This window comes from Lates calcarifer, linkage group LG17 (assembly GCF_001640805.2).
Source record: "Lates calcarifer isolate ASB-BC8 linkage group LG17, TLL_Latcal_v3, whole genome shotgun sequence".
Lineage (NCBI taxonomy): Eukaryota > Metazoa > Chordata > Actinopteri > Centropomidae > Lates > Lates calcarifer.
In genome coordinates, this window is record NC_066849.1 from 5035840 (window position 1) to 5063006 (window position 27167).

Below are 27167 nucleotides of genomic sequence, written 5' to 3' on the forward strand. Positions count from 1 at the left end.
CACAATGACACTGCATGACTAGCATGGCTAAAAAAAAAAAAAAGCTATAAACAGCTGCCCAAAAAAAGCATAACTGCGAAAAGGAAAGCAGAACTGCAGAAAAATGATAGATCCCCCATGTACATTGTCAGGTGAAAAGGACTCCTCAATAAATTGGCAGCAGTGATCAATCCCTGTCACTCGGTCCAGTTGCAATGTTTTCTGGTGGCTTTGACTTTCACCTTGTGATTCTTTGATGTACATTTCATGATGAAAATCTACAGAACAGTGGCACAGCCACAGACACTGCCTTAAATTATAAGTGCCATAATGGATATTGCCACTGAAAAGAGTATCTGTGTACAAAGTAGTTTCATGTAAATCCCACCTGCAAACATTCATCTCACCAACTCAAATATAATGAGTTACAGAACAAAGTCCCAAAAGGAATGAGGTCTCACTCTGTCTCTATTCATCAGGATATACAGTACACTTAGTAGTTCCATGAATCAAATGACATGCTATTTCCAAGTGATTGCATATTAAGCCTAATCAGACTCATATTCATCCTTCTTTCAACATCACTGACCACTTCCACTTCTCCAACAAGCAAATTGCAAAGTATGTCTGGCTGTTACGTCACCAGAATGAAAATTAGTAGTGAGCAGGTGGCAACTTGGGAAGCAGCCTACTTACCATCCTGCTAGAGTGATAATGACACTTGGTTTTTTAACACCAGAGTTCTCAAATCAAGCTTTCCATTTCACTCAGTAACAATTCAGTCACACATATGTTGAATGTTTATGCTTCTTTTAATGACTCAGTGTATCGGACTTCTTTTTTCTGTAGGCCATGAGCACACATTACCACAGTTTGAGTTTCTCCATACTCATTATAGTAAAAATTCCTCAGTGTCCTCACAGTGTCACTGGAGAGGACACAAACTAGAATCACTGCCCAGACCAGATGACATAAAATCATGTCTGCCAGGTTGTCGTCCTGGAGTTATTTTGCTGACAGGAGGGTACACTGTATATATCCCAAGCAAGGTCAGGTGGAAACCCCTAAAAAAAACCTGCTTCTGCTCAGACAAATACACTAAATGTGCCAGTAGCCAGAATTCCAGCACTGCCTCTCCACAAGTACAGCAACCTCTGTCAGATAACACAGGTGCCTGTACAAACACAATTCAATGAATATAGCTCATGTTTATCAAGCAAGCCTCCTGCACTTACCTTCTACTCCCAGGAGAGCATGTGATGTCACTGTTTTACAACACTAAAAATTGCAAAATAGAAATGATAATGATATGTTGTCGTTCTCTGACAGCTGCAGTTTTAAATATTCAACAGTGGTAAAATTCAAAACAGCACTGTCTTTGTATGAACGTGTCTTATTTGTAGGTTTTATATGTATTACAAGTATCTTGATAATAACATATTTGCAATTATTCCATTTAAACTATTGGAAAATATAGGCAAGCCACGTGCATGCAAAAATAAATGCAGCCTATGTAAATGAAAATAATAGGTAATTTGACTCAGCTGCGTGAAATTATCCTATCAACTTCGTCCAACCACCACTTTGTTTTAGACCCTATAATAAAGCCAGATCTTGCACACGTTGCACAAGCTTACACAGCCATGATGAAAACTCTGGCTGCTGGCTATAGTCTAATTTTCACTTCCACTGTTCATTTCCCCTTTCAGCTACACCCCTTTTATGTTTGCTACATTTTTATTATTTTCTACATTGTAGATTAATACTGAAGACATCAAAACTATGAAGGGACACATATGCAATTGTGTATTAAATAAAAAGTGCTAAACAAACCAGAATATGTTTTATATTCTAGATTCTTCAAAGTAGCCAACTTTTGTTTTGATGGCAGCTTTGCAGACTCTTGGCATTCTCTCAGTCAGCTTCATGAAGTAGTCACCTGGAATGGTTTTCCAACAGTCTTGTCACCAGCAAAGCACCCCCACACCATCACACCTCCTCCTCCATGCTTCATGGTGGCAACCACACATGTAGAAACCATCCACTCACCTTTTCTGCATCTCACAGACATGGCAAGTGGGACCAAAAATCTCAAATTTAGACTCATTAGTCTAAAGTACAGATTTCCACTGGTCTAATGTCCATTCCCTGTGTTTCTTGGCCTGGTCTCCTCTGAACAGTTGATGTTGAGATGTGTCTGCTACCTGATCTCTGTGAAGCATTTATGTGGGCTCTAATCTGAGGTGCTGTTAATTTGTGGATTTTTGAGGCAATTCCACAGATTAACTCTTGACAAGGCACACCTGTTACAGACAAGGATACATTTGTTGGCACCCTTACATAATAATAATAACAATAATAATAATATTTTTTATCAGCCTATTTAAAAAGAGAGAACATGCCACTGTGTAGTTTGGTATCATTATGTGCACCACACTGACCATGGACCAGAGAAAGCAAAGTAGAGAGTTGCCTAAGGAGCTCAGAAAGAAAACTGTAGATAACCATTTTAAAGGTAAAGGCTATAAGACTATCTCCAAGCAGCCTGATGTTTCTGTGACTTGTGTGTGCGGATGTTAGACAAAGAGAGAAGGAAAATATCCAAAGCCATTCAAGCTGAACTCCAAGGTCAAGGTAAGTCACTATCTGATCACACCATCCATCACCTTTTAGACAACAATGGGCTCCATGGAGACCCAGGAGAACTCCATTACTGAAAGAAAAACATAAAGAGGCCAGACTGGAATTTACTAAAATGCATGTTGACAAGCTTCTGGGAGAATGTCCTTTGGACTGATGAAACAAAACTGGAGCTTTTTGCCAAGTCAAGTCAGCTTTATGTTCACAGACTGAAAAATGAAGCTTTAAAAGAAAAGACCACCGTGCTTAATGCAAAACATAGAGTGGTCTCAGTCATGTTTTGAGGCTGCTTTGCTGTGTCTGACAGGTGGCCTTGACTCTGTACAGGGCACAATGAAGGCTCAAGACTATCAAGGTATCCTGGAGCGAAACATACTGCCCGGTGTCAGAAAGCTCAGCCTCAGTCGCAGGTCATGGGTCTTCCAACAGGATAATGACCCAAAACACACTGCTAAAAGTATTCAAGAATGGCTAGGAAAAAAACACTGGACTATTCTTAAATGGCCCTCTATGAACCCTGATCTTAATTCTATTGAACATCTGTGGAAAGATCTGTAAGGGCACCCTTCAAACCCAAGACAGCTAGAGCAGTTTGCTCAGGAAGAGTGAACCAAAATACCTGTTACCACATGCAAAAATCTCATTGTCAACTACCGCAATCGCTTGTTGGCAGTGATTGCTGCTAAAGGTGGTGCAACAAAATATCAAGTTAAGGCTTTTTTGTCCATGCCATTTTCATTTGGTTTTTTATCTAAAATATTCAGTTGAATCAAAAATCTAAAGTGTCTGTGTCTGATTTGTGTTAAACATGGAATAAATGAATGCCATTAATTTTTGTCAGTTTCAAATCATTTCAGAGATAGCTGTGGGTTCTTCTTTTTCATGGAAGGTTACCAACAATGTGTAATTGAAAACCATTCCAGGTGACTGCCTCATTAATCTGACTGAGAGATTGCTAGAAGTCTGCAAAGCTGTCATCAAAGCAAAAGGTGGCTACTCTGAAGAATCTAAAATCTAAAAAATTATGTATTTTTTCATAGTTCAGATGTCGTCAGCATTAATCTACAATGTAGAAAGTGATAAAAACAAAGAAAAACCATTGGATGAGAAGGTGTGTCCAAACTTTTGACTGGTACTGTATATTAAAATTGACCTGCTGTAATTAAGTTAAGATATCCATCATTATGCAGATGACATAGTTCATTCTCAAGAGATTTCCTACTCTGACATACTTGATAGATATGAACCCTGAACTGTGATTCTTGTGGCTTTTTTGTAAAAATTAATGTTCTGCCCCAACTCAGCAGGCCTAGAGTGGCTACTGAGAGAACCAGGAAAATTCCCGGTGGGCTGGGCTGGTTGTGGGGCTGCAAGGGCTGCGCTCACTAGGAATGAACACCAGTAGTCAATATTAGAGTGGCAATTCTCTGTAGACAGTAATGTTCTCCTACAGCCAAATAGTAGGCTTGGTCCGGGAAGTTCATGTCGGACTGGCAACATGGGCATTGGTTCTGCAATCACATTTAATTCTTGAGTTGTTCTCTCCGCCATGAGACAGAGAAGATGCCATGCATTACGCCAAATGCACCAAACTGAATACAATAATTGGGTTTGTTTTTTTTTTCATGAACACAAGCTTGCAGCACACAGTAAATGCGCCAGGTGGACATGATGACACAGGTAAGCTAGCAGTATAAGCTCAAGATGCCAGATGTGCAAAACAAAACATGACATATAAAACCACTGTTCAAGTTTATGAATCAAGTCAAAGAACTGTTTGGTATTATATAGTACAGCAGCCCCTCAACCAATTTGCATAACTATTCATAGTTATGATATAAAAAGTAGAAATTAACTATGAGATAGTTAATGATAAATATGTGGAAAAAATATTATGACTTACTATCTCACTATAACTAGCTCATGACTATGACTACCTGATAACTATGACTTACTATGGGATTTATGTATTTTCAGTGTGTTTTCATAAATTTCTTAAGTGGTGGAAATGGGCTTTCATAGACATGAGAAAAATAATTCTAACCATTTTTAAACTAGATTTTTGTGTCAGAAGCAGTGCCAGGCAATGATTGCTGTCAGTGACATGCAAGAGTTCCCACAGTGTGTGAAAAATTTAATCAGATTAGTCCCAGTATCACCAGTATTTATACCCACATGCTACCAGTGACCTATTATGCTTTTTAAAGCATTAATAGTAGAATAGTATGATAATAAATATACTAAATTCACAATAAGATTAAGCATGAAGAAAGGATGAAAATATTCTTTGTAATAGAATTAAACAATATATTTTGCCATGAAAAACAATCTTCATTTCAGTCAAAATTTTAAAACTTATAAAGGCTGATATTAAATAAAAACTGTGTTCTCATATTTGTTAAATGATAGTTGTGAACTTATGTGTGTCAAATCAGAAATTTGACCTTTGATAAAATACACACATATGAATAACAATGTTGTAGAGAATATTGCACTATTTCAGACTTACATACTAAGAGGGCTAAAATTGTATATCTCCTGTAAAAGGTTGGAAACTAAAGTTTCATGGTCTGAGCCATGAAACTCCTGAGCTAAAAATGAGTCCCTCTCCAGCCCTGCAACTCAGTACACATTGTTGGCATCTTCTATTCTAACATATGACGGACATTAATGTGTAAGTATCACTTCAGGCAGTATAGCTTATGGTACAGGCTCTACAGTAATGCACATGTCTGACAATACCCAACGAAACAGACTAAAAATAAAAACCTTTGCAGCCAGATTTTGAAACATGGTGTTTATGACCTATTTCTAATTTTGAAGTGTTTGAGAAGTTATATTTAGTGCTGTTGAAGGAAAGGGAGCTCACCTGAAGAACTCCATGAAGGAAAAGCCATAGCCATGTTGCTCAGCAATTCCTGCACACACAACATTGGCTGATGCGCCTATCAGTGTCCCATTTCCTAAACAGATGGGAACATTACATTTAATAAAAACTGTGAAAATCTGACGTTTTTCTTTACAACTTATGATTCAGGTCTGCGTTCAATGTCACATAAAATACACATAGTTACACATGATTTTGAAGTATTCAACATTTACGCACTGATATCATTTATTTTTTATTAATAATCATATTGTCTCTCAGCATTCTCTCAGTATCAGCTTACTCTAATATAAAGTTTTGCTATTTTCCATCCACTGTAGGCAGCATTTTGACAGTCAGAGTGTGTATCCATCCTGCCGTTCGATACTGCTCACATCTCAAAAGGTGTCAGTGTGGGGATGGAGCTGGGCAGTGGCAACATCATACTGCAGATCAATAAAGACCTGTCACAGTGCAGTTGATTAAACTGAAAAACTATGACAGCTCTCTCTTTCCCTCTCCCTCTCCCTCTCTCTGTTTGCGTCCTTCCCACCCAAACAGAGCCACACATTGCCAAAGGGCTGGCTGCTGGGGTGTGGTAGAGCCTGAATGCGGCGAGCTTTGAGGGCCTTAGGCTGCTCTCACAAAAAGCACAGCCTGACCTCCCTGGGGAGTGACACAGCTGTACAAAGTGTGGCTGTCACCTAGAGCATATGACGTCTCCTTGTGGCAGAGGCCATCGATAAAGATCCACACCTTTCAATCAGGGATAAACTATAGTCCCTGGTGTCTGTAAGGGACTCTGGAAGCTTTGTGCTTGTGTGTTTTTACCCTATTTTTATACTTTACTACACGAAGAGAATAAAATGAGAAGCTTACCCCCAAGACAGGCTCCCATAGCCAAAGCAAAGATGAGAGGTTTTACTGGCAGGTTCACATCTGCATCTTGACTCAAGTTGATTAGAACTGGAATCTGTGAGTATAGACACAAATTGAAAATCACTGAAAATGTACAGTTTTTAGTGTTTGAGGCAACACTTTTCCAAAATAACTGTCATGATAAAATGAAACTGAAGACATTTTATTTTGTCTTTAATTTGGTCTTTACAGTGGGATAAGTAGTCTTAAACTTTTCAATACCAGCAACACCCCAGTACATAAGCATGTAGGCTCCATCTCTGCTGTGATATGTGATGGGTTTTACATGCAACATACAGTAGGTGATGAGCCAGACCAGATCGCACCATGATGGCAGAACTCAACCATATCCCAGCCTTTTTATAGTTGGATTATTTTTTCAGGAATGTTATGAAATTTCTGAATCTCCTCCAAGTATAAGTCTACAAATAAATGAAAGCATCATCAAATCTATCATGTGCAGCGTAAAAGATCATTTTTCCATTGGTTCCTGCTGGTTTAACCAGATGCAGCACGACTGAGTACTGCTGTGCATATCACTTTCACAAGCCATACTAATAGAGCATGCATACACTGTACGTAGCTTTATATCAATAAAAATGTCTGCCCCTGGCCAGGAAAGCAAACCCTTACTAAGTACTTACAATTATTATGAAGGAAAAAACAAATACTGTATCCTAGTCATAAAATATTTGCTTTTGGCTGGCTCTTATAGACTTGTTTGTGCTTGAAGAGCCAAGTTTGAAAAAACTGTAAAATGTTAATTACTGAGCTTCAACGAATTTTGTAGGTGGATTTTTTTTTACCACTGAACAGAGCCAGTCTGTCTTTGTGCTAAGCTAAGCTGCTAGCTATATTGTAATTTTTGCTACACAGATATTACTGGTATCAATCTTCTGGTCTAACTCTGGGCAAGAAGACAAATAAGTATTTTTTCCCAAAATGTCAAACTATTCCTGAAAATGAAAGTGCCTCTAAATTGATTAATTCAGACATTCATTTTTCTGATCAGAAAAACAAATCTTTTCTCAGCTTCAGTCTATTGTGACAATCACAACATGCCATCTTATCAGCTCTGCACTGAATTGAAAACCGATGCTGTTTGAAGTCGTCTTTTTTGGCAGATAGAACAACATTTGCATGGGCCTGAAAATATGGAAAAAACTATCAGAGAAAAGGACATCTTCAAAACCACTGGATACACAGGTGGGGGGCTCATTCTCATTCTGTTACTGGGATAACATCTTTTCCTTTTCTCTCTGTCATTTTAATTGAGCACACTGGCAGGGCACCAGTGAGACACAGATCTCTGTATAATCTATTAATTTTCAGCTGACAACAAAAGTGGTGAGGTGGCAATTGGTCTGATACTTGTAACAGAGTGAATTGTAAAACATGTCTTTCCTCCAATATGTCTGAGAGAATCTTTCTGTATCCAACTATATTATAAGGTAACAGTTGAATGGAAAGTCTGATGTTCTTTTGTAGGTCCCAATACATGCTACAATCAAAATGTAACTTTAACAAATGAGCATGTTATTTGCATTTGGACCAACACTGTTTTCTAAGCTCTTCTTATGTGAAACTAACAAAACTTATTGGATCAGTGATCCTACATCTCCTCGTCCTTGCTGGCTGTTGGCTACTGTTTTATTTCCATGTTGTTAAAGACATCAGAATAGTTAACCAATAATACAGCTGGGAATGGTAACACACGATAAATTATGCTGGAAACCACATACAGTACATTATGTCAAAGCAGAAATGTTAGAATTAAGGATTTCTTAAACAAGCATCATGAAGTCTATACGTTACTTACTGTGTGGTACTGTAAGTATGGGAAGAAGTACTACCTGAGCATGTTCCTATGTTGTTAAAACAAAAAAAAAGCCAATATGACTTACTAGGATGTGCATGCTTGAGTAAAAATTTGTCAGGAATAATGTATAAAAGCTTTCTTGTATTTCTGTTACAGAGGTAAATTAACAGTTGAGGTGAGAGTTGAGGCAGTGGAATTTTTTTTATAATTAACTTTTTGAGGTCTTGTGTTCTAAAATGGATATGTCAGATAAGCTGTCACCTCAGCCTACATCTTTTACATTTTTAGAAACTCTTTATACAACTTTTCGTAAAGCTTTTAAGGCTATAAAACAATTAACAAGTTATGCTTACCTGCCCCTAGAGATTGTGTCAAAAGTCAAAAGTCTGGACAAAAGTCACCTCAACAATAGCTGCCAATACCTATGAATAGTATTTAATATACAATCTGTCAGTATTTTCATATAGACAAATCAGATCATTGTTTTCTGTTAAAACATACTAGTTATATTGATTACAGTATTTAAAAGTTTTATACCACTGCTCAGAGTAAGATTAAGTAATAAATAGTCTATCTCAGCTGAAATGACACAGGATGAGGGCTCTGATTCTTCATGTAGTCTGAATATGACTGATTGAACTGTGTTTGTGTTTGTGATTTCACAAGGATATAATACAGTGTGAAATTAAAACACTGCGCTAATGCCACTTACCATGGTGGCAGTGAAGGGAATATTGTCAATGAGAGAAGAAGCCAGAGCGGAGACCCACATCACCAAGATAATGGCTATGGCCAAACGCTGGTCCTCTGGCACTGCCTGAGAAGGGAGATAATAAGAGCAACAGATAACTGCTACTTTCATTGTCACTCAGATGCACCTCCACCCCACCCCACCCCTCAGCCCATCACTGATTTAAGTCAAGCACACCAATTATGTTCAGGCTTTGACACTGAACCTCTCATCTGCAAGCAGAGGCAGGGACGATGAAGCTGTCTGAATGTGTGAAATGACCACAGGTGGTGGTGGTGTCTTTGAGTTTTATCTCTGAGCTGTGTCGTACACACACAGCAAGGCCAATTCTCCACATGTCACAAGCATGATGCTGTTTGAACCCACTTGATAGTCTTCTCTTAGATATGCATGGCCAGGTTTAATATCTACTCTTCTCACCTGTCCTCTACTTGCCGTGCACCTCTACCCAGCATGATGTCCATTGTTTGGGGACACTGAGCAAGTCAGAAACCATGAATAGCACACCACCTGTCATGTGTGATTATTAGACTTTTATGGGCCAGCAGTCTAAACACAATCTGACGTACCTATTACTGGTGCAATTCTCCACTAAGAGACACCTTGCTCGCATGATGCACACAGGCAAGAATATGGGTGAAAATTACCTCAGACCCCTTTCAACCGCTGACAGGAATCAGATGTAAACAAAATAATTGAATTCAGAGCTGTGCTGAATAAAACGATCGATATGCATGAAATACAATATCATGTCACCTGTGCCCAATTATCAATAATGCCAGTTGCATGAAGCCCTGAGAAATGATTGTTAAGATTTTTACAGTCAAAGGAAAAAACTCACTTTTATAAGCAGTGCTGTCTGTTCTCCAATATAGTCGATAAGCTGCAGCTGGGCTAAAGCCTGAAAAATGAAGAGGAGAAGATTAATATGAGAAAAAAATATGAAGAGAGTTAGTAATAGGTGGGATTAAACCAAGAGAGAAAAGCAATTTAGTTTTTATTTAGTGGCCATTAAATAGAAAGAGACAAATGTATTCTTGCTATCATTATTGACACAGAGAATAAAAAAATATTCACATTCTGGTGGCAATTCCTTATGGGGACTGCTTTATGACACTGCCCAGTGTTTAACATATTCAACATATAGTTTGCCAAGGCCCATGTCTATACCAAAGACTCAGAGGAGTGAAACAACAAAGCAGTTATTGTGCTGACATTACACTTTCTTTTCATCCTTTCACTTGGAGGCTCATGGGTAAAGAAATAGATAATTACTTTTCAGATTGTAAGCTCGCTGACTGAATTTCTGTCAGTGCCCAGTGTACTGTCAATAGATCCAGTACACTGATCCTGTTTTTCTGCAGTATCTTGTGAAGATGCTTGTCAGAGGGGAGCCCAGCTACCCCTACATTTATCCCAGTTCTGACTCACTTTTATTTGTTATAATTACCTTATGTGACAAACAAGTTGTTGTTTGGCATCAGTTTGTAGTTTGCAGTCTGTCAAAAATATAAATAGGCTTTCTGTCAAATGCCAGAAATATGGGCTGTATTTTAAATACCTCCATCAAAACAAAGAGGCCAGCAAAGAACAGTAATGTGGCCCACTCCACCCGGTGCAAGATGATCTCAAAGTCCTGGATGTCAGCCAGAACCAAAAGCCACAGTGCACCCAGGATAGCAATCCAACCTGAGAAAGAGAGAGAACAAGAAACTCCATCTGAAATCTCCCTTTATAGCTAAAAAAAAATAAGCTTGCATACATAAAAAAATCTTTCATGGCTTCATCCAACTGACACTGAGCCCAGTGTAGCAGATTTTCACAGATTTATAACAAGAAGACATATCACACACAACACATGGGGATACTTAGGAGACTTTTCAAATGATTAAAAAGTGTTAATTAATTAAATCAAATGAAGTTCCATCTGTCCTCTGTTCACTTTAATGTGTCTGTAATCACAACTCTCAAAAAGAACAGTGACCTTTATTAAATGTTACAGATGCTACCACTGTGTCCTGCTGTCATCTACTGAGGTTCAGTTTACTTCTCTCAATCATCAAAACTATTACTATATAATTTCAGCAGCTTGACCTCATATAAGTAAACAGTGTAAAGAACACTATCTAAAACAACTGTATTTTTGTAAAAGGAAAAATTGACGCAGGTTACATGAATGGAAATAATAGAGTCATACTAACTGACTGACTGGTGAGCGACATGTAAAATATTCAGTTTAGATGTAAGTATTCAATACATGCACTCACTATGAATAAACAGGTCACACCATGAAGTGGAACTTGTTAGAAATAATGTATTAAGTATTTGGTCTTCTTTGGCGGTTTTGACAAAGCATCCGCTATCACCAAAATGTCATCTGACATATTCAAGTCTGGAGGACAAAAGTTGGCACCAGCCTGCTGATATTTACAATTACAGCGTGTTTTAGAGAGAAGGAAGAGTGTGCATCCACTTGGAGAAAATTTGATTAAACAGGTGAGCCCCAGTAATTGCCTTGGCTGAGGCCTTTGGGGAAATAATTTCACAAGTGATGGGAATTAGTGAAGAAAGAAGAGCAATGAAAGGACACATAAAAGAGACTGACAGAGGGAAGACTGCAGACAGAGAGACCGATAAAAAGATCAAAACTCAGAGACATTCTTGCAGCTTCACAACATGTTTACAAATTCAGAGCCTGCTGAGTTGTTCCTGGTAGTCTCAGCCAGAGTTGGGCTCAAGATTTTTGTTTTTAACAGGAAATTTGGATCTCCAATACTGACTTTACTCTTGGTGCAATGGTACACAGGCAGAATCCAGAAGAAAAATGGCCAATGGCTATGAACAAATGTGCAATGGGAAATTGGGCAGCATAACAAACAAATAGATAAATAATACTGACAACCAATGTATGGTCATCTGCCTCAGTTTTATTATATGTTTTATGGGTGTTTTGTTTTGTAACTGTAGCTAGCTTGCCACCAACAGTGGCCACCAAAGTGTGGTGTGTGATGCTCTTATCAATTTCAAACAGTACTTTTTGTTTTTGTGTTTTTATCCATGTGGGGGCAGCACGACAAGATGTAAACACTACACTGACAGATCATCAAACTAGCGTAATGAAGATGTTAGCAAACAGTTGCTAATTAACAGTTCACATTCAGCAGAGACAGAGCAACATTAGAATTATGAGAAGTCATACGTTTCCGGCCAGAAACACTTTGCGCTGTTGCTGCCGCTAAATCCTATTCATCAGCCAGACGCTAACTTCGCCTGTCTACTTTTTGGTGCTGAGCAGATAGCAGATAACAGCTGCTGATGAGAGCAATGAGAAGGAATGAAAACACTGAAGCTGCAGGCCTCAAAACCAAAAGAGTTAAAAGATGGTAAAAAGCTCTGTAGAGCTTGTAGCACTGGAGGAAAACTGAACAGCCTAGTGCTAATTCTCTGTGGGTTCATCACTACAAGTGATCTCTTTAACATAACACACAATAATTTTTTGAATTGTTAATGTAAAAATATTGATTAGCGCAGCTTTAATTTTTTGTCTGAAACAGGCCAAAACTAGTTATATTGAACAAAGAGAACAAAGAGCAGGTCAGCAGGGTTAGAAAACACTACTAGTACTAGACTCCCACCACGAACAGTTGATTTTCATTAGAGAAAAAAGTGACATTTCGGTCAGACCTAGATGTCTGTTGTGGGTCTTTGTGGGTAAAATGTCATGCTTTCCTACATCTGAACTTAAGCTAATACACCCATTACAGAGTTCAATATGATTTTATATGAGGACAGTTTTTCTTGCTCCGCATAAGGCTCCTTTTGGTACTTAAATTTAATAAGTGACAATGTAAAAGTAATGCAAATAAATACACACTGAATTTTATTTTACTTATTGCAGTGCACATCTGGCCATGTTTTCTCATACTTTCTCAAGCACTGGTAAGACTGTGAGTCAATAACCAAGAGTAAACAATCCATTAAACCCTGCAAAGTTCTATGATTCATTCAAGTAACTGAGGACAAAAAATATGAGGACACTTTTGATTTTCTCACCACATTGATATTCCCTGAAGCTGCCTCGTGAATAGGGCCATAAGCAGGCAGCAGATAACAAACCTAAAGAGCTCTCCAATTAAAAAGAGCTTTTAGGCAAGTCTGCACAGTTTATGACAGACTCATCTATCATATGCGAGACAACAGTGTCTGAGACAAGAAATGTGCTGTGAAAAATGTCTCATCACAGTTGTCTTTAAGGTACACAGAACAAAGTAAATGAACACAAGCCTAAAGCCAAAAGATAAAGAGATTTGTGCTCCAGCAGAATATCTTGTACACTCCTAAGCATATGATTAGATAAGGGACTGTGATGTTTTAGGTATCTTTTTTCCTTGCCAATGACATTCCTAAAGATTTAAAGCAATTTAAATCTTGGAATTTAACCAAAGTCAGGATTTTTAAGAATAAATAAGTCTCTACAGAAACAATCTGTGAAGCAGTAGGTAACATCTCTAAAACTCTACAGATGATTTTAGCATTTTTCAGTGAGTTTCACTGCATCACTTCCCGGATTTCAGCTAGGGGATCTATAAGGATTCATCCAAACTCACACAGACACATTAGAGGAATCAAATGACCGGGCAAAAATCAGACTGAAATTAAATCTTACCGTGTGAAGTCAATGAAATTTTAATGAGGTTCCAGTTTTAAAACACGTGTGAATGAATAGACTGGGCTTGCAGCAGTAGTCAACTCTGGCTGTGACCCGCATGCATTAATGAGAGTCATGTTTGGACAGGCTGCTATCCCTCCACAGAGACAGCAAACACACTGCTTTGGGGTCATTCCCATTTAATAAATGTCACAGAGAGGTAACCTGAGCAGTGCCTGTAATTAACCGAGCATGTTTGGTGACTGAGGGGCCTCAGTAGCACGGGGGGAGATGACAGGGTGTGTATGAAGACAGCCATCCTCAGTTAGGGACAGTGTTAGTATTAATGAGTTGCTGTTAAGGTCATCTGCCGAGCACTTATCAGAGACATCACAGTCAGAAGTGTCAGACAGACAAGTTATAACCCTCAACCTAAACCACATGTCCTGATTTGCTAACATGCCCAAAATACAGCAACATAGATTCAAAAGCTTGCTTTATTTATTCCAAGAAGAAGAAGACTCACGTTATCCTTGCATTAGCTGATCAGCTATTAATTGACATGTGACATCCAATCATATTCATACTGTACATGTGTATAAAGCAGCCTTTATAACCTCACAGTATCTGCTTCAGCTCCCTCCACCACAATGCTTTCGTTGAAAATTGTGCAATAGATTTGTTATTAGATACAGATGAACCACTGGGATTTAAGAGTAATTGTAGTAGATAATAATAAAACCATTTCAAAGCCATTGTTACAAACATAGTTTGAGCAAAAAAATGTCAGTGGAAGAAACAGATTCTGTGCCCTAGGCATGGCAGCAGAAACAAGCTGTAAACACAACACTGATATATTATTATTTTGTTCACGTGGCTAACATGTTAGCATACAGTTTGTACTGTGAACATCCAGCAGATTTATTTGGTTTGGCTTGTGTCCATCAGATGAATTTAAGTCTATTCTGTCACTCACTTACTCTCTTTTTAGCTCTATTTTCCGATCACCACCAACTCCTGAGGGAAACACAGTATGTTTGTCTTTGGTGGCTTAAACACTGATTGCGTTTACTAAGAGCTAACTTTGTCTGTCTGCCTATTGTTCCTGGGCAGGTGGTGTACCATGGGTTTTTAGAGATTTTAAAGAAAATCATAGATATGTGTGACAGTCTTATCTGGCTGCCAATGTCATGAGCCTTGTTAGGAATCTGGATGTCACTGTCTAATCTTGTCACATGTACTTTGTCTGTAACTCAGTGTTATTGCTGCCTATCTTTACCAAGAAACTCTTCAAAAACACAAGGTCACATATTGTACCAAAGCACTTACTGTAGTTATACTGGAACATTATTCATCAACACAGATTGGAAATTGCAGTAGATGAATAGATATGATGTGATGGATCTAAATGCAGTTCACTATCCATGTAATTTGTTGGCTGCATTTGCTAGTCAGCCCATCATTTGGGCTCATTTCAAATGCGAGGACGGAGGAAGCTGTGTTTCATAATTACATGACAGAACCTATAACAACCCAGTGGGGCCTGTAAAAACAGTGCAGTAATGAGATAGTGTGGCACTTACCAAGATCGAGGTGAATGCTGGGAACGAAAGAGTTGAGAAAGAACATGAAGATCACCACGCCGAGGACTGACACACACTTCACCAAGAGAACTTTGTCAGTTATTCTGTGCTGTGGAGGAGAAAAATATATTCTTTCTGAATGGAGAAAAAAAATGATTTTATCATGCAACTGACTGTATTTGTCTTAAGTGAACTTTCAAAGAATAGGCCAACTTCATTACTGAGATAACATTAATGCACTGTGGTCACAGTTGGTGAGGAATATGTCTGAGGTGAAGTATGAAAGCTTACCTTCTTTTGCAATTCTTGAATGTTTTGCTCCCAGTTTTTATCCTCCTGAGAAATTTGTCTGCTCAGGCACAGAAACATTTCAGTGTGTCAATAAACAGGAAAAACATTCAATCAATAGTCTAATCACTTTCTAAGCAGTTGGGAAAATATTAGTTAAATCGTGGAAAGTGGTGCCTCTATTGGCTGTTAATGAATACGTCCTGAATATTGTTACTATTTAAGCATTTGTTGAGTGTTTTTGGTACTTCTGTATTTTTCCAGTGGTATGTAATTGTATTCATGCACTTGTGCTATAATTGCTAAGCCCATCAAGAGCCCATCTTGAACAAGGGGATAAAAAAGAAACAATTATTGGATTTTCCTGTGCTTCTCCATTAATTTGGAATTTTTAAAATTCTGTGTTAATTAAATAATCTAAAATAATCTCAACTAAATTTGCAGTAATAGGCATAGATTAGATGCCTCTTTCCAAAGACCATCACTAATATTTTGATCAATAACAGAATGATTTGTCTAATTTAAACAATATGCACCAATAATGCAACAATGAGTGTAGATTATTCTGTGACGATGCAAAAATGTGTTTCTACGAGAGGTGATAAAAGCATTCTTAGAAATGACTACTTTTTTTTGTTTTCAGTGTTTTTCTTTTAACCTTTGAAAGGTTTTCATCATCTTGCGCAGCAGACTTTCCAGGTTGAGGACTTTTTGCATCAGGAGGCATTTCACAGCTGTCTCCTCTCGGCTGGCGGGGTTAATGCGCTGAGCCGTCTGCCTCCAAACCAGGATCTCATGCTTGAGTTCTGGAGGAACAGGACACACAAAGCGGGAGAGAAAGCCAAATCTGTCATGAGCATGGACTACACAGTCATTATAGTGGTGAAGCTCTGTAGCATGTTTATAGCAGAGGATTTGGTTTGTAACAGTTCCCATAGCTAAGGCTGACTGATAGGATATTAAGATGTTTTCTGTCAATACACTGTGAGCCCCCATAGAGGGACTAATGCAGCCAGGCGATGGGCACATTGACCAGCTCAGGAACAGCAATGTTGAAGCAAAGATACAGCCTGAGGGAGCCGAACGCCTGTGTAGATATCAGTAGGTGCCATCCTTTTTTCAGGAAGGTTGCTAGGTGACCTTAATAGGATCTAACTGGCACATGAAAAAAATATTCCTGTAAGCGAATCTGCACAATTACCAGTTGGGGCAAAGGCTTTGCGCTGGTTTAGCTGCATGCTCTCCTAGGTAGGCCAGGTTGGCAGGAGAAGCGGAAACTCCACAGGGTGGGATTTTCTGATGGGCTATCGGGTCGGCATTGAACGGTCACCACAGTGATCTGCAGTGGCTTCCTTCAATCTGCCTGGGGCACAGTGTGACAATACAGCTTCAAACAGTCAGCCTCCCTCACTCCTTAAATGGGAGCAGTGCAGTGACAACTGGTGACCAAGGTGGTCTCTGTTTTAATGAGCCCCTGCCGAGGTTCTCTCCGGGGGGGGGGGTTAAGAAGAAGAAGAAGAAGTTAAAGTGTTTCTGGAAGAATTGGTGACAGTTTCATACAAATATCCCTGTTTTGTTTGTTTGACCATTATCTACATCCCCAGGGTCTCACATGCAAAGATCTACAGTGGCACAGAATGGATTCTGTGATGGAGGATGTAGTTACTATCCAAACTAAACACAACCTGTGGTTTTTATTTTATTAAATGATCGTACTCTGCCCATGGACAGAATACCAAGACTTGAGGGATAATAAAATAAACAAATAATACAAATAATAATTACAAATAATTTTCTCTTTTGTCAAGGAATAATTAAAGAGATATAAAAGAACTGTGGTGTGCCACATGAGAGCACAATTAGGAAACAGAAAAACTAAGAAGTGAGTCCTGTACTGCACTCAGGCTGCTCTCTGGTCAAGTGAGTCATGGTTTTCACTGCCAACTAGCCAAAGCCACCAGCTGAACATCAGAGGAAAAGGGGTTTTCTGAGATAAGCCATGTGGTGTCTGAGACACTGGGTGAGTCACCAGACTCAAGGGAGAGGAGGTGCTCAATGAGGCAAAAGGTGAGAGTGTTCCACCCCTGTTAATGATGTTTAACTTAGTGTTTAACTTATCACCATGAGTAATTAAACTCATTTTTAAGCACCTACTGAGACCAAAATTGAGCTTAAAATCCTTAATCCTTAATACACTTCATAACAATTATAATAATAATATTAAACCTTCAGAGTGAATTTTAGATTGTGTCCACAGCTACAGTTCTACTACAATTTACATGTCGAGTCCATGACAACATAATAACTCCTCTGCCCGGTGGCAACCTATCTATATACAAAATGATTTGAGAAAGAAACATTTGTTTATAAAAGCAAGTTTGGAAAAAATATTTGAACTCACCAACTATTTCAATGGACTCTTTATTGTAGAGTTTTTTGTTCCAGTAAAGCATTCGCAGGAAGGGAAATGAGGTGAAAAGGACAAGGCATATTCCAAGGAACATGTAGCCTGTGAAACTGGCAAAATCAATCCCCTGTAAAAGACACAGAAATTATCTGTTAGTCAACACAGTCTTCAAAATACAGACAGATCCAAAATATCATTCAAATATAATCATTTGTGCCAAGACATCAGTTTTGGTAGAAAACAAAAGGTGATTCAGCTGAACTGTTCTTTGTCTGACAGAAAGAAGAACTCTAAAAGGATGCAGGCAGGTGCATTTAACGTATGATCTGCCTGTTATATCACTATTCAGGTAATCACAGTAACAATTACAGTTTTACACATTTGGCAAAGAATGGAGGTGTCAGAATGTATATGGTATGATTAAGTGCTATTATAATTAAGTTCAGTTTTATTTGTATAGTGCTAAATCGTAACACATTTGTATTATATGATTACAATATTTTATATGATTTGAGCCTGACACAATGACATAAGAGCAAATACTTTGATAGTTGCTCACAGAAGAGCAGTGATAATTGCGTTTTTTAATGTTTTTTTCACCAAACTCTAGTTTGGCATGGAGTCAATCTCCCTTCCTGAATGAGTAAAAAATAGCAGCCCCCGGCTGAGGTTGTTCTCAAAATTGAGAGGAAATCCTTTACAGAGACACAATTTTATCAGATCCATTATTGGAAATGTGTCCTTGTATGACATCATCTACAGAATACACCATTTCTAAATGACAAATCCTCAAATTTAAAGCCTTTCAGATGCTGTGAGTGATTACTGTCTTTTTTCCTTTTACTTGCACAGTTTGAAGAATGAAACAGATATTGAGCGAACTGGTTAATAGTGACCTCTGCAGGATTTGCAATTTAAAATTGCAACAAAAGTCAAAGATAAAGAGAGAGGACGGATGGTACAATGAAACATGCTGCAGGATAAGCCAGTATACAACAAAGATAACGACACACACACGTGACCTGAATTATCTAAAATATATTAGTATCCAATCAAGTATCAAGTTTGAGTGTGACGAATACTGTTGAAGGTCTGAAATATCTCAAGCATCAAATATGCAATAGATTTAATGCTAAAGCTTCCCTTCATGTCACACAATCTAATTTTGTCATTAAGTCACCCCCTTGCCTCATACAGGGCAACTCTGCCTCCACAGAGACCTGTCCTCTGGGTCTGCTCTGGCCCTCAGGGCGGTCTTGTAGGTTGAGACCAGCTGCTCATGCAACCCTGCTGTAAATGAATATATTAATTCATGTTTAAGCCTCATGTTTAGCTACAAATTAGAGATCCGAAAAAACAAAGAATATGAATGTTGTGTTTCTGTGTCTGAGCAAAAGGAATCTAAATCTGTGTGTTTGCTGCTGTAATGTATCTCTGTAGCTGTAAACAGTGACCCTGGTGTGTCCATATTTTAGAGCCAATGTCAAAGACTCCTCTGCCTGACTGGAGGAGATCCATTTGGCAGGAGAGTTACCAGAGTCCCACAATGAAATAATACCAAAAAGAGGTAGAGATTTTGTATGCGCCCTGCTACCTTGCTCTGTAACAAATCAAAGACAAGGACACTGTGATGAGTGGCAGAATCACCGAAACACACACTTCACAGCTGCACCATTCTTTCTATCCCTGGGTTTCTCCTGAAAATCCCCTTGACACAAACAAGCAAGCCTGCAAACAAACAAACAGGCAAGCAAACCATGCATACACATACAAGCTGTCCTTATCAGAGGGCAGACATGAATGAATGAGCACGTCTCTGCCGCTGTGTCCCTGCGGTTCTGTCACCTGGGAAACGGAGCCAAGACAAACTGGACAGTGGGCCGCAGGAGCCCAGTGTGGTAGGAGCTACTGTATACTGAAGGGGGCCACATACTGCTGCACCCGCAAAGGCTAAAATGTCACACACAGTGAACAGATGCCACATCATGCAGCTGGGAAAATGTCATGTCTTCTAGTGACGTAACATTATGCCCCTCAGAGTGTAAGAAGAGTGAAGGTTATGAGGTGAGCCTACAAGTCATTGCCCTTTTCAGACAGTAACAGGCTGCTCTGATTAACTCAGTAAAATGTTCTTACTGCTGTTTACTGACATCTTTTTTCTCACAATAGATGACAACAGATGACTATAGATGACATCTTATTTCTAAATGGGTTTCCAAAATATCATGGGATGATAGAGAGTAATAGGAATGTAAAGTAGTAGTGATTTTCATTCTTGTCCTGATGTCAAAGTCAATTAGACTGATACAGATATCATAGAATGCATAACGTTTACAAGAAGACTTTTTCTTTAATTCTACACGTGGGAAACATTGTTATATCACCCTCAGCCTGGTAGCACAAAGACATAGACTGTCACAAAGGTCTGAACTAAGGTTGATGTACGTCATCCAACATAGGAAAAGAGCTGGGCGTTCAGTTACATGATTTCACACATTATTGCATCAGGACTGACACTGTCTCCCTCACAAGTTTAATCAGAGACTAATCCCAAAGAAAGGGTCTCCAGTGTGACCTAGCAGGTGAGTATGTCGCAGGAAGGGGAAGCACTAGAGAGGTTTTAATCCACACAGATGTCAGAAATGATGTGTGGATAGAGGGGAATTCACAGCTGCTGTGTGTTGCTTATAATGACTGTATGAACTGTATGACATTTTTTAAAAAAAAAGTATGAACGAGGAGATACAAATATAAAGACAGATCTTAAAAAGAATTGACTAAGATGACTAAAGCAAGAATATGGAGCTCTGGGCAGGTTCCTTGAAATAGGAAGGTGTTACAGTTTCTTTTCCCACTGTTTTGGCATTTTTAATTCCTGTGATTTATGATGGCAGCAGCGAAAATATGAATTGGTTTTACTGCCACTACATCTCCATTCATCACCTGCACATCAGCATAAATACGGGTCACGATTCACAATTATATAAATACATAGTGAGATTGTGCCAAGCAGAGATAACCCATGTACAACCCAGCAAACACAGATGATTAAATTTATCCACAGTGCATACCCATAACATACAGGCAAATGTCTGTATGTACTGTTGCTGTAAATGTTTATGCAATACAAAGGCTATATTAGATTATGAATGTATGAGTTTATATGAGGAATATGGATATGAGGGCTTTGAGGGCTGAAAAACTTCAAACTGTCTGCAACAGCACATCACTGTCACTAAACCTTCACCTTAAGGGATACAGTAAGTGGATGACAAAATCAAAATCAACCAAATTTAAAAACATCTTGGTAAAAGATGTAGAAAAAAGAGAACACAATCCAAAGCAAAGACAATATCCAGAGAGAGAACTCTAAGTACATTGTCATTTACCAAATACTGTACAATGTAAGTGTCAGTCACTCACTTCTGGAGTCAGTCGCTCACCTTTACAATTGGATAGGTTTTTTAAAATTTTAATTTGTGAAACCTTTTCAGAACAAGCTGTATGAATCTAAAAATGCAATGTGATCACATTATAACAGCATGTGGATTGCTTATAATGTGAAGTTGCAAACCAGCAGATGAATTTGAACAAAGTGAATGTGACAGCCGTTTTTGTGAGAGCTCAGTTCACACTACAAGAGCATGTTCCAACAAGCTATGAGAGGGAAACTAGATTTAAAGATCTGTACCTTTTCATATTACAGTTTCTGGAATGTTAAAGATGTATTAAATAAATTTTGACTGCTAGAAGGACAATATGACTCAAAAACTCAATCTCACCGAGGTTTCAGGTTAGGCCTGCAAACAGCATTCAGGTTATGCCGTGCCCTGATAGTACCTGGTCCACTCATAAGGCTCAGTGGTAATTAAATCCCCTATACCTAAAATCATTTTATATAACAGCTGTCACACCCAGAATGCACATAGCAAGATGGACCTCCCATTCCTCTTTATTGACACCTGTCGAATGTAACTTCAGACTGACAAGCCAAAACAATAAACTGAGTGTGGCTAAAAGCAGCATTAAGTTGAGTGTGTGTTAAATTTCAGAGGGACTGACAGCGTCAGAGGCCCTTTCAAATTTTGTTTACTGAAAATCTAACGTGGTGCTGCAGTTGCTCTTTGTCAGCAGCAGAGCTCTTTGAAATAATAACTGTCAGCTCTGTTTCTCAGTGTCTATTTAATAGAGTCGTTGCAGTGATGCTTCTTTCATAATTATCCAAACGCCTTGTCATAACATGATATAATATGAGATTTTCAGAACAGTGGCTGCATACATTAAAGACTGAAGAGTAAGGTGCCGATCATGCTGCCAAAGCTCTCCATGTAGTCACAGTATAATACTGACAGACAAACATAGAAAAACTTTTGCGTTGAGTGTTTCTAGTTAGAGGTGATGCCTCATATATAAATATTTTTTTTAACTTTTTCAGTTACAAAATCCTTCACCTCAAAGGAGGGCAAAGGCAAAGATAATCAATACAGCTCTAATAACTCATGAGGAAAAGTCTTGATAATTTATCTTTTGATCATGGCAGTGACCTCAGTGACTGTCCAAATCCAACACTGAAATGTAATTAAGCTACAAAGAATACATGAAATTATTTCAGCCCTCTAAAATAGTTGATTATCAGCACAAAAGAGATAGATAAAGGACGAGAGGTGAAAGTTGTGATGAAAATTTCACCAAGCACCTGAGGGATCTTTAAACTAAATCTATTTCAGGTGACATGTTCCTCATTTTATCCATCTTATTATTATTATTCTGTATTATACATGAGTTGTGAAGAGCATTATGTTGGTCTTACTGAGTGTCTGGTTCACGTGTCAGATTACACCAAGCTGATCTGGTACAGTATATTAGGACAAGTTTGGGCAGAGAGCTGTGAAAGTGCCTACTTCTTTGCGCAGGTCCTGATTTGATACTATAATCACATTGGGTGGATCTCCGACAGCTGTGGCAGCCCCTCCAATGTTGGTGAAGATTACTTCTGCAATCAGGACATGTCTGGGGTCTAGATTAAGCACCTCACACAACCTGCAAAATCAGATAGAAACAGAAAAGCCCTTTAGCCCTGATTAGATTTCAACGGGTAGGAGAAATAAATACAGGAATATAAAAAGGATATTGGAAGATAAGAGGCATTGGTCCTTTAACACTGTGGCTGTACAGGAAATCCACCCTGCTGGCCTGGTAACAAATTAGAGCACAGTTTTGCCTGGATTAGTGTTATTGTGCATCAGGTGTCTAATTTCAGTCAAGTTGAAAGTTTAGCTATATTTTGACCTTCTGGCAGCAAAAGTGATTTTGAGAGCTTAATAATGGTCCAGAGTACGGATTCAATTCCGTGGCTGAAAATAGAGATACCAGCAGAGAGGAGGAGACGGAGGTGGGCGGCACACTTATAGATGATTTGTAAGACACTGCAGTAAATTATAGCTTCCATGTAGTAGTTCTGTTTATAGGGATGTAATGTGAGTTTGTCTGTGCTGGAATAAATTCAGAGGATGGGTAGAATACTATAAGGTTACTGGACACAAATTGCTGATTAAATAAGAAACAAAGGCTGTAAAAATGGCTGCTCATGGTTAGAGATATTAATTTCTCTGACATTGCTGAGAAGAGTTTTAAACTTATAATGTGTAATGAGATACAGTTAAGCACAAACCACATGCAGTCGGCAGGGAGAAGAAATATTTAAAGAAATAATCAACATTTTGGGAAACACATCTATTCACTCTCTGGCAGGGAGTTAGATAACAAAGTTTATACCATTCTCATATCTGTCCATTAAATATGAGTAGCCAGTTAGCTTAGCTTAGCACAAGACTAGAAAGCAAGGGGAAACATCTGTTTTCAGTGTAACCAGCTGCTTGTGGTAGCTTCATACAGTATATACCATGTCAAAAATACAAGTGGTATCTGTTATCTCAGCAAACTAAGACGAGATAAGTGAATGCATGTATTTGCCAAAATGTCTTTGTCAGAGTCAATTATTCCACCCTTTTTGGATAACCATGATCTGGATGACTGATAATCTTCACAGACAACAGGGCTAATATAATCTGATTATTAAGTCTTGGTTAATGTCCTAGCAGCAGTGTTTGTACAAGTTGATTCAGGTAAGCCAGAGAAAAGGTTGTTACAGTAATCAAGCCTTTAAAAGAAGGAAGTGAGATGACATCCATAGTGTGATTTCTAATATGCATTCTCCCACCTCACTGGTGACAAGCTATTCAGGAAACTTAGTTTGTGATGTATGATTAATGTACCAAGTGACAACATGTAAATAGAGAAAAGAATAGTGCCAAGCACAGATCCTTGTGGCAAACTGTAACTGACCTTGGTGTGGTCTGATGAACAGAGTTTGTGTAAAACAATGTGAGATCTGTCAGGTAAATATGATTTAAACCAGGAGAGACAATGTCAGACCAATGCAAAACCAATGTAACTCTCTAGACAATCTCAAGTGGTGATCAATCGTTTTGCATGCTGCACTGAGGTGTAGGAGCACTTGTACTGAAACTGAGCCAGAGTCTGATCCAAGTAATAAATCATTTACCACTTTTGTCAGAGCAGATTTCTGTGTTGTGGAATTTTTTATTGAAGCCACACTGATTAGGTTAAAACTGATTATTGGATGAAAGGTAATCTGTGATTTGCTGAGCCAGTGCTTTTTCAAACTACTCCTTTAAGATAGTATAATAATTCATTTAACAATGTATGTAACAATTTTTTCCTGAAGGTCTAAAGGTTAACACTGTGTATGTCTATTGAACTGCTAATAATTCATTCTACATAGCTACTGGATGCCCAGTTGCAGATGAGTAAACTACATAGCAAGGTGGTGCAGCTGGTGACATTAAGTGTGGTGGAAAAATGTTGTATCTGTTTCTATAACACAACACATACTGTAAACAGCCAATAACATGCAGATTAATTAGTAAAATCCATAGCTGTGAATGAAACTGTAAGTTGGTATAAACAGATAATGGATGGATGAAAATTTCAAAAGACTATAATGTACCTTATGGTGACAGGAGTGAAAAGCATCATAGTGGTCACATTGTCCAGAAAAGCAGAGAGAATGGCCGCAATGAGACAGAGGATGATGATCATAGGCCACACTCTTCCTCTGGATAATTGGTAAGCCTGCAGAGAGACGTAATATGATGATGAGTCAGTGTTAGTGGAAATTAACAACCCATTAAGTGGATGTTTTGATTCTCTCCAGGTTGAAGGAGGAGTGCATGGATTTAAAATCTAAAGCAACTGAGTCAAAGAAGTGATTTGAGTGAGTAATGTTGCTGAGTATGAGTCCTGATACTTACTGATGTCAAAATGAAATATCATAAATGAGTACCTGAAGACCACATTTCTATTATGAGTAGGACACTAGAAGGGGTAGTGTACTCAAATTCCCCAAATAGCAATGTAATATAGAAATACACACAGATTCTCACTCACAAATACTGTCTTCCTGGGGCACAATGTCTTTATGCTAATACACCAGTCTTGACCCCGTAGGAGCGGTTAAGAAAGGTATCTTTATTTGGAGTGCCTGCCCTTGTCCAACTCACACTTAAAATTCATGAGCCTGCATGATCCCTTGTTCTCCAGGTCTGAGTGTTTCTCTACCTGAAGGACAAAGGTAATCACCCTCCTACACCATAGAGAATATTAAGGATTAAACCTGAACATCCATGACCTCTTTTTCTGATGGTAGGAAACCTTGACCTTGCGTAGACAAGATGAAGGCCTTATCAAATTGGTCTCTGTTATAGAGTAACAGACAAATTTTAGAATGTTCAATTCTTTATCGTTTGTAGATCCACTGTTTAAAAATATGTCTATAAGTTTGTGCTAAGTGCAGTTACAGTAAAAGCATTTTTTCTCTTTTCATAATGATAATAAAAAAGGTTCATTTCAATAGACAGTATTGACCTAATTTTCTGAACTTCCCATAAAACAAAGCAAATGTCATTCTTGTCAGCCTATTATAGTGTTGTATTTTTGGGTCGAGATGTAAAGATAGGCATCAAAACTTGTTAGGTTATCTTACATTACAAAGGTCTTCCCGAACATGGTCACGTCAGATACGTTAGCATAAGAATTGTAGGCTTGTCATGTGTCAATGCTAATTTCAGAAATAGCTCAAAGCCTGTCACCTTCCAGACAACTCTGTACTCAACAAAACCAGTTGGCAGCTATTTTCATAGACTTGTCATTCAATACACCCCATGGTCAAAGGTAAACATGCAAATGGTATACTACTGTTTTTGTTATTTTCTGTGGCATCCATCATTATTATAAGACAGCCAACTCACCTTCACAGCACAGTAATCAAAGAATCCAGTCTCTGAGAAAATGGCCACCAGTACCATCTGTAAGAAACAGGACACAAAAAAGAAAGAAATCCCATTATATAACAAGATTATATGTCACCCTGATATTTCAGATATAGTCATCACAGATAAGATGATGATTCTGACACAAGGGATGGCGGTCAGTAAAAAAGATATATAAAATGTGCTTGATTTTCTGGATTCTATTATACTCTTCACTTATACTTTATTAGAGAGAGAATGTCAGCAAATGAGTGCATGTGCAGAAACCAGTCTGAAAACAACTGAAATCTTATTAGTGATCATAGACAGTGAGCTGTTGCAAAAAGCAATATGACACACGTCTTTATGGCATACATAAACAGTTAAACGTCACTGTATGCAGTATGACAATTGTACCTTACATATACATGCAGTGTATATTACAATAAACTGTCTTTAGGTTTGGAATAGTTTCACTCCCTCTGCTGTATTTCACAGAATGAGAATGAGAAATTTCAGTGGCAGCTGTTGACAGTGGCACTTGTCCAGAGAAAGCTACCATCTGTGGTCATGCATCAGTATGAAATTAAGATATCACTGATCTAGCAGAATTATCTGTGAAAAATGAGAGATGAATATTTTTGTTGTGGATGTGATCTGTGATAAAGCTAAAGAATGATTCAAATAAAATTCAGCCTTCATAGAAACTTTTCAGACACACACTTCACTCTTACACTAAACATGACAGGGCATGCTTGTTTCCATGGAGACAGTATTTTATACTGTCAATTTCACTCGCCTCCATAGAAACAGATTTCACTGTCAGTGGCTGGGCAGGCTGCTAGAAAGGGCAAAATTGAAGTTAAGATGTCAGACAGAGGCATAAAGAACAGAACACTGAAATAAAGATTTTTCAGTATAAAATCTCCCAAACTCCC

General features: G+C 38.4%; 1 protein-coding gene across 2 annotated transcripts in view; it reads right to left on the bottom strand.

The window, feature by feature from the left end:
* Positions 1-27167, bottom strand: part of oca2 (oculocutaneous albinism II) — a 49687-nt gene that overhangs the window by 10338 nt on the left and 12182 nt on the right. For both annotated transcript variants that reach the window (XM_018669814.2, XM_051077233.1), the window contains exons 11-22: positions 26230-26286; positions 24930-25054; positions 22801-22939; positions 17894-18026; positions 16151-16298; positions 15496-15553; positions 15205-15313; positions 10535-10662; positions 9815-9874; positions 8935-9039; positions 6365-6458; positions 5489-5582 (exon numbers count right to left, since the gene is read on the bottom strand). In XM_018669814.2, coding sequence (XP_018525330.1) covers positions 5489-5582; positions 6365-6458; positions 8935-9039; positions 9815-9874; positions 10535-10662; positions 15205-15313; positions 15496-15553; positions 16151-16298; positions 17894-18026; positions 22801-22939; positions 24930-25054; positions 26230-26286 — 1250 coding nt within the window. The remainder of the gene's footprint in view (positions 1-5488; positions 5583-6364; positions 6459-8934; positions 9040-9814; positions 9875-10534; positions 10663-15204; positions 15314-15495; positions 15554-16150; positions 16299-17893; positions 18027-22800; positions 22940-24929; positions 25055-26229; positions 26287-27167) is intronic.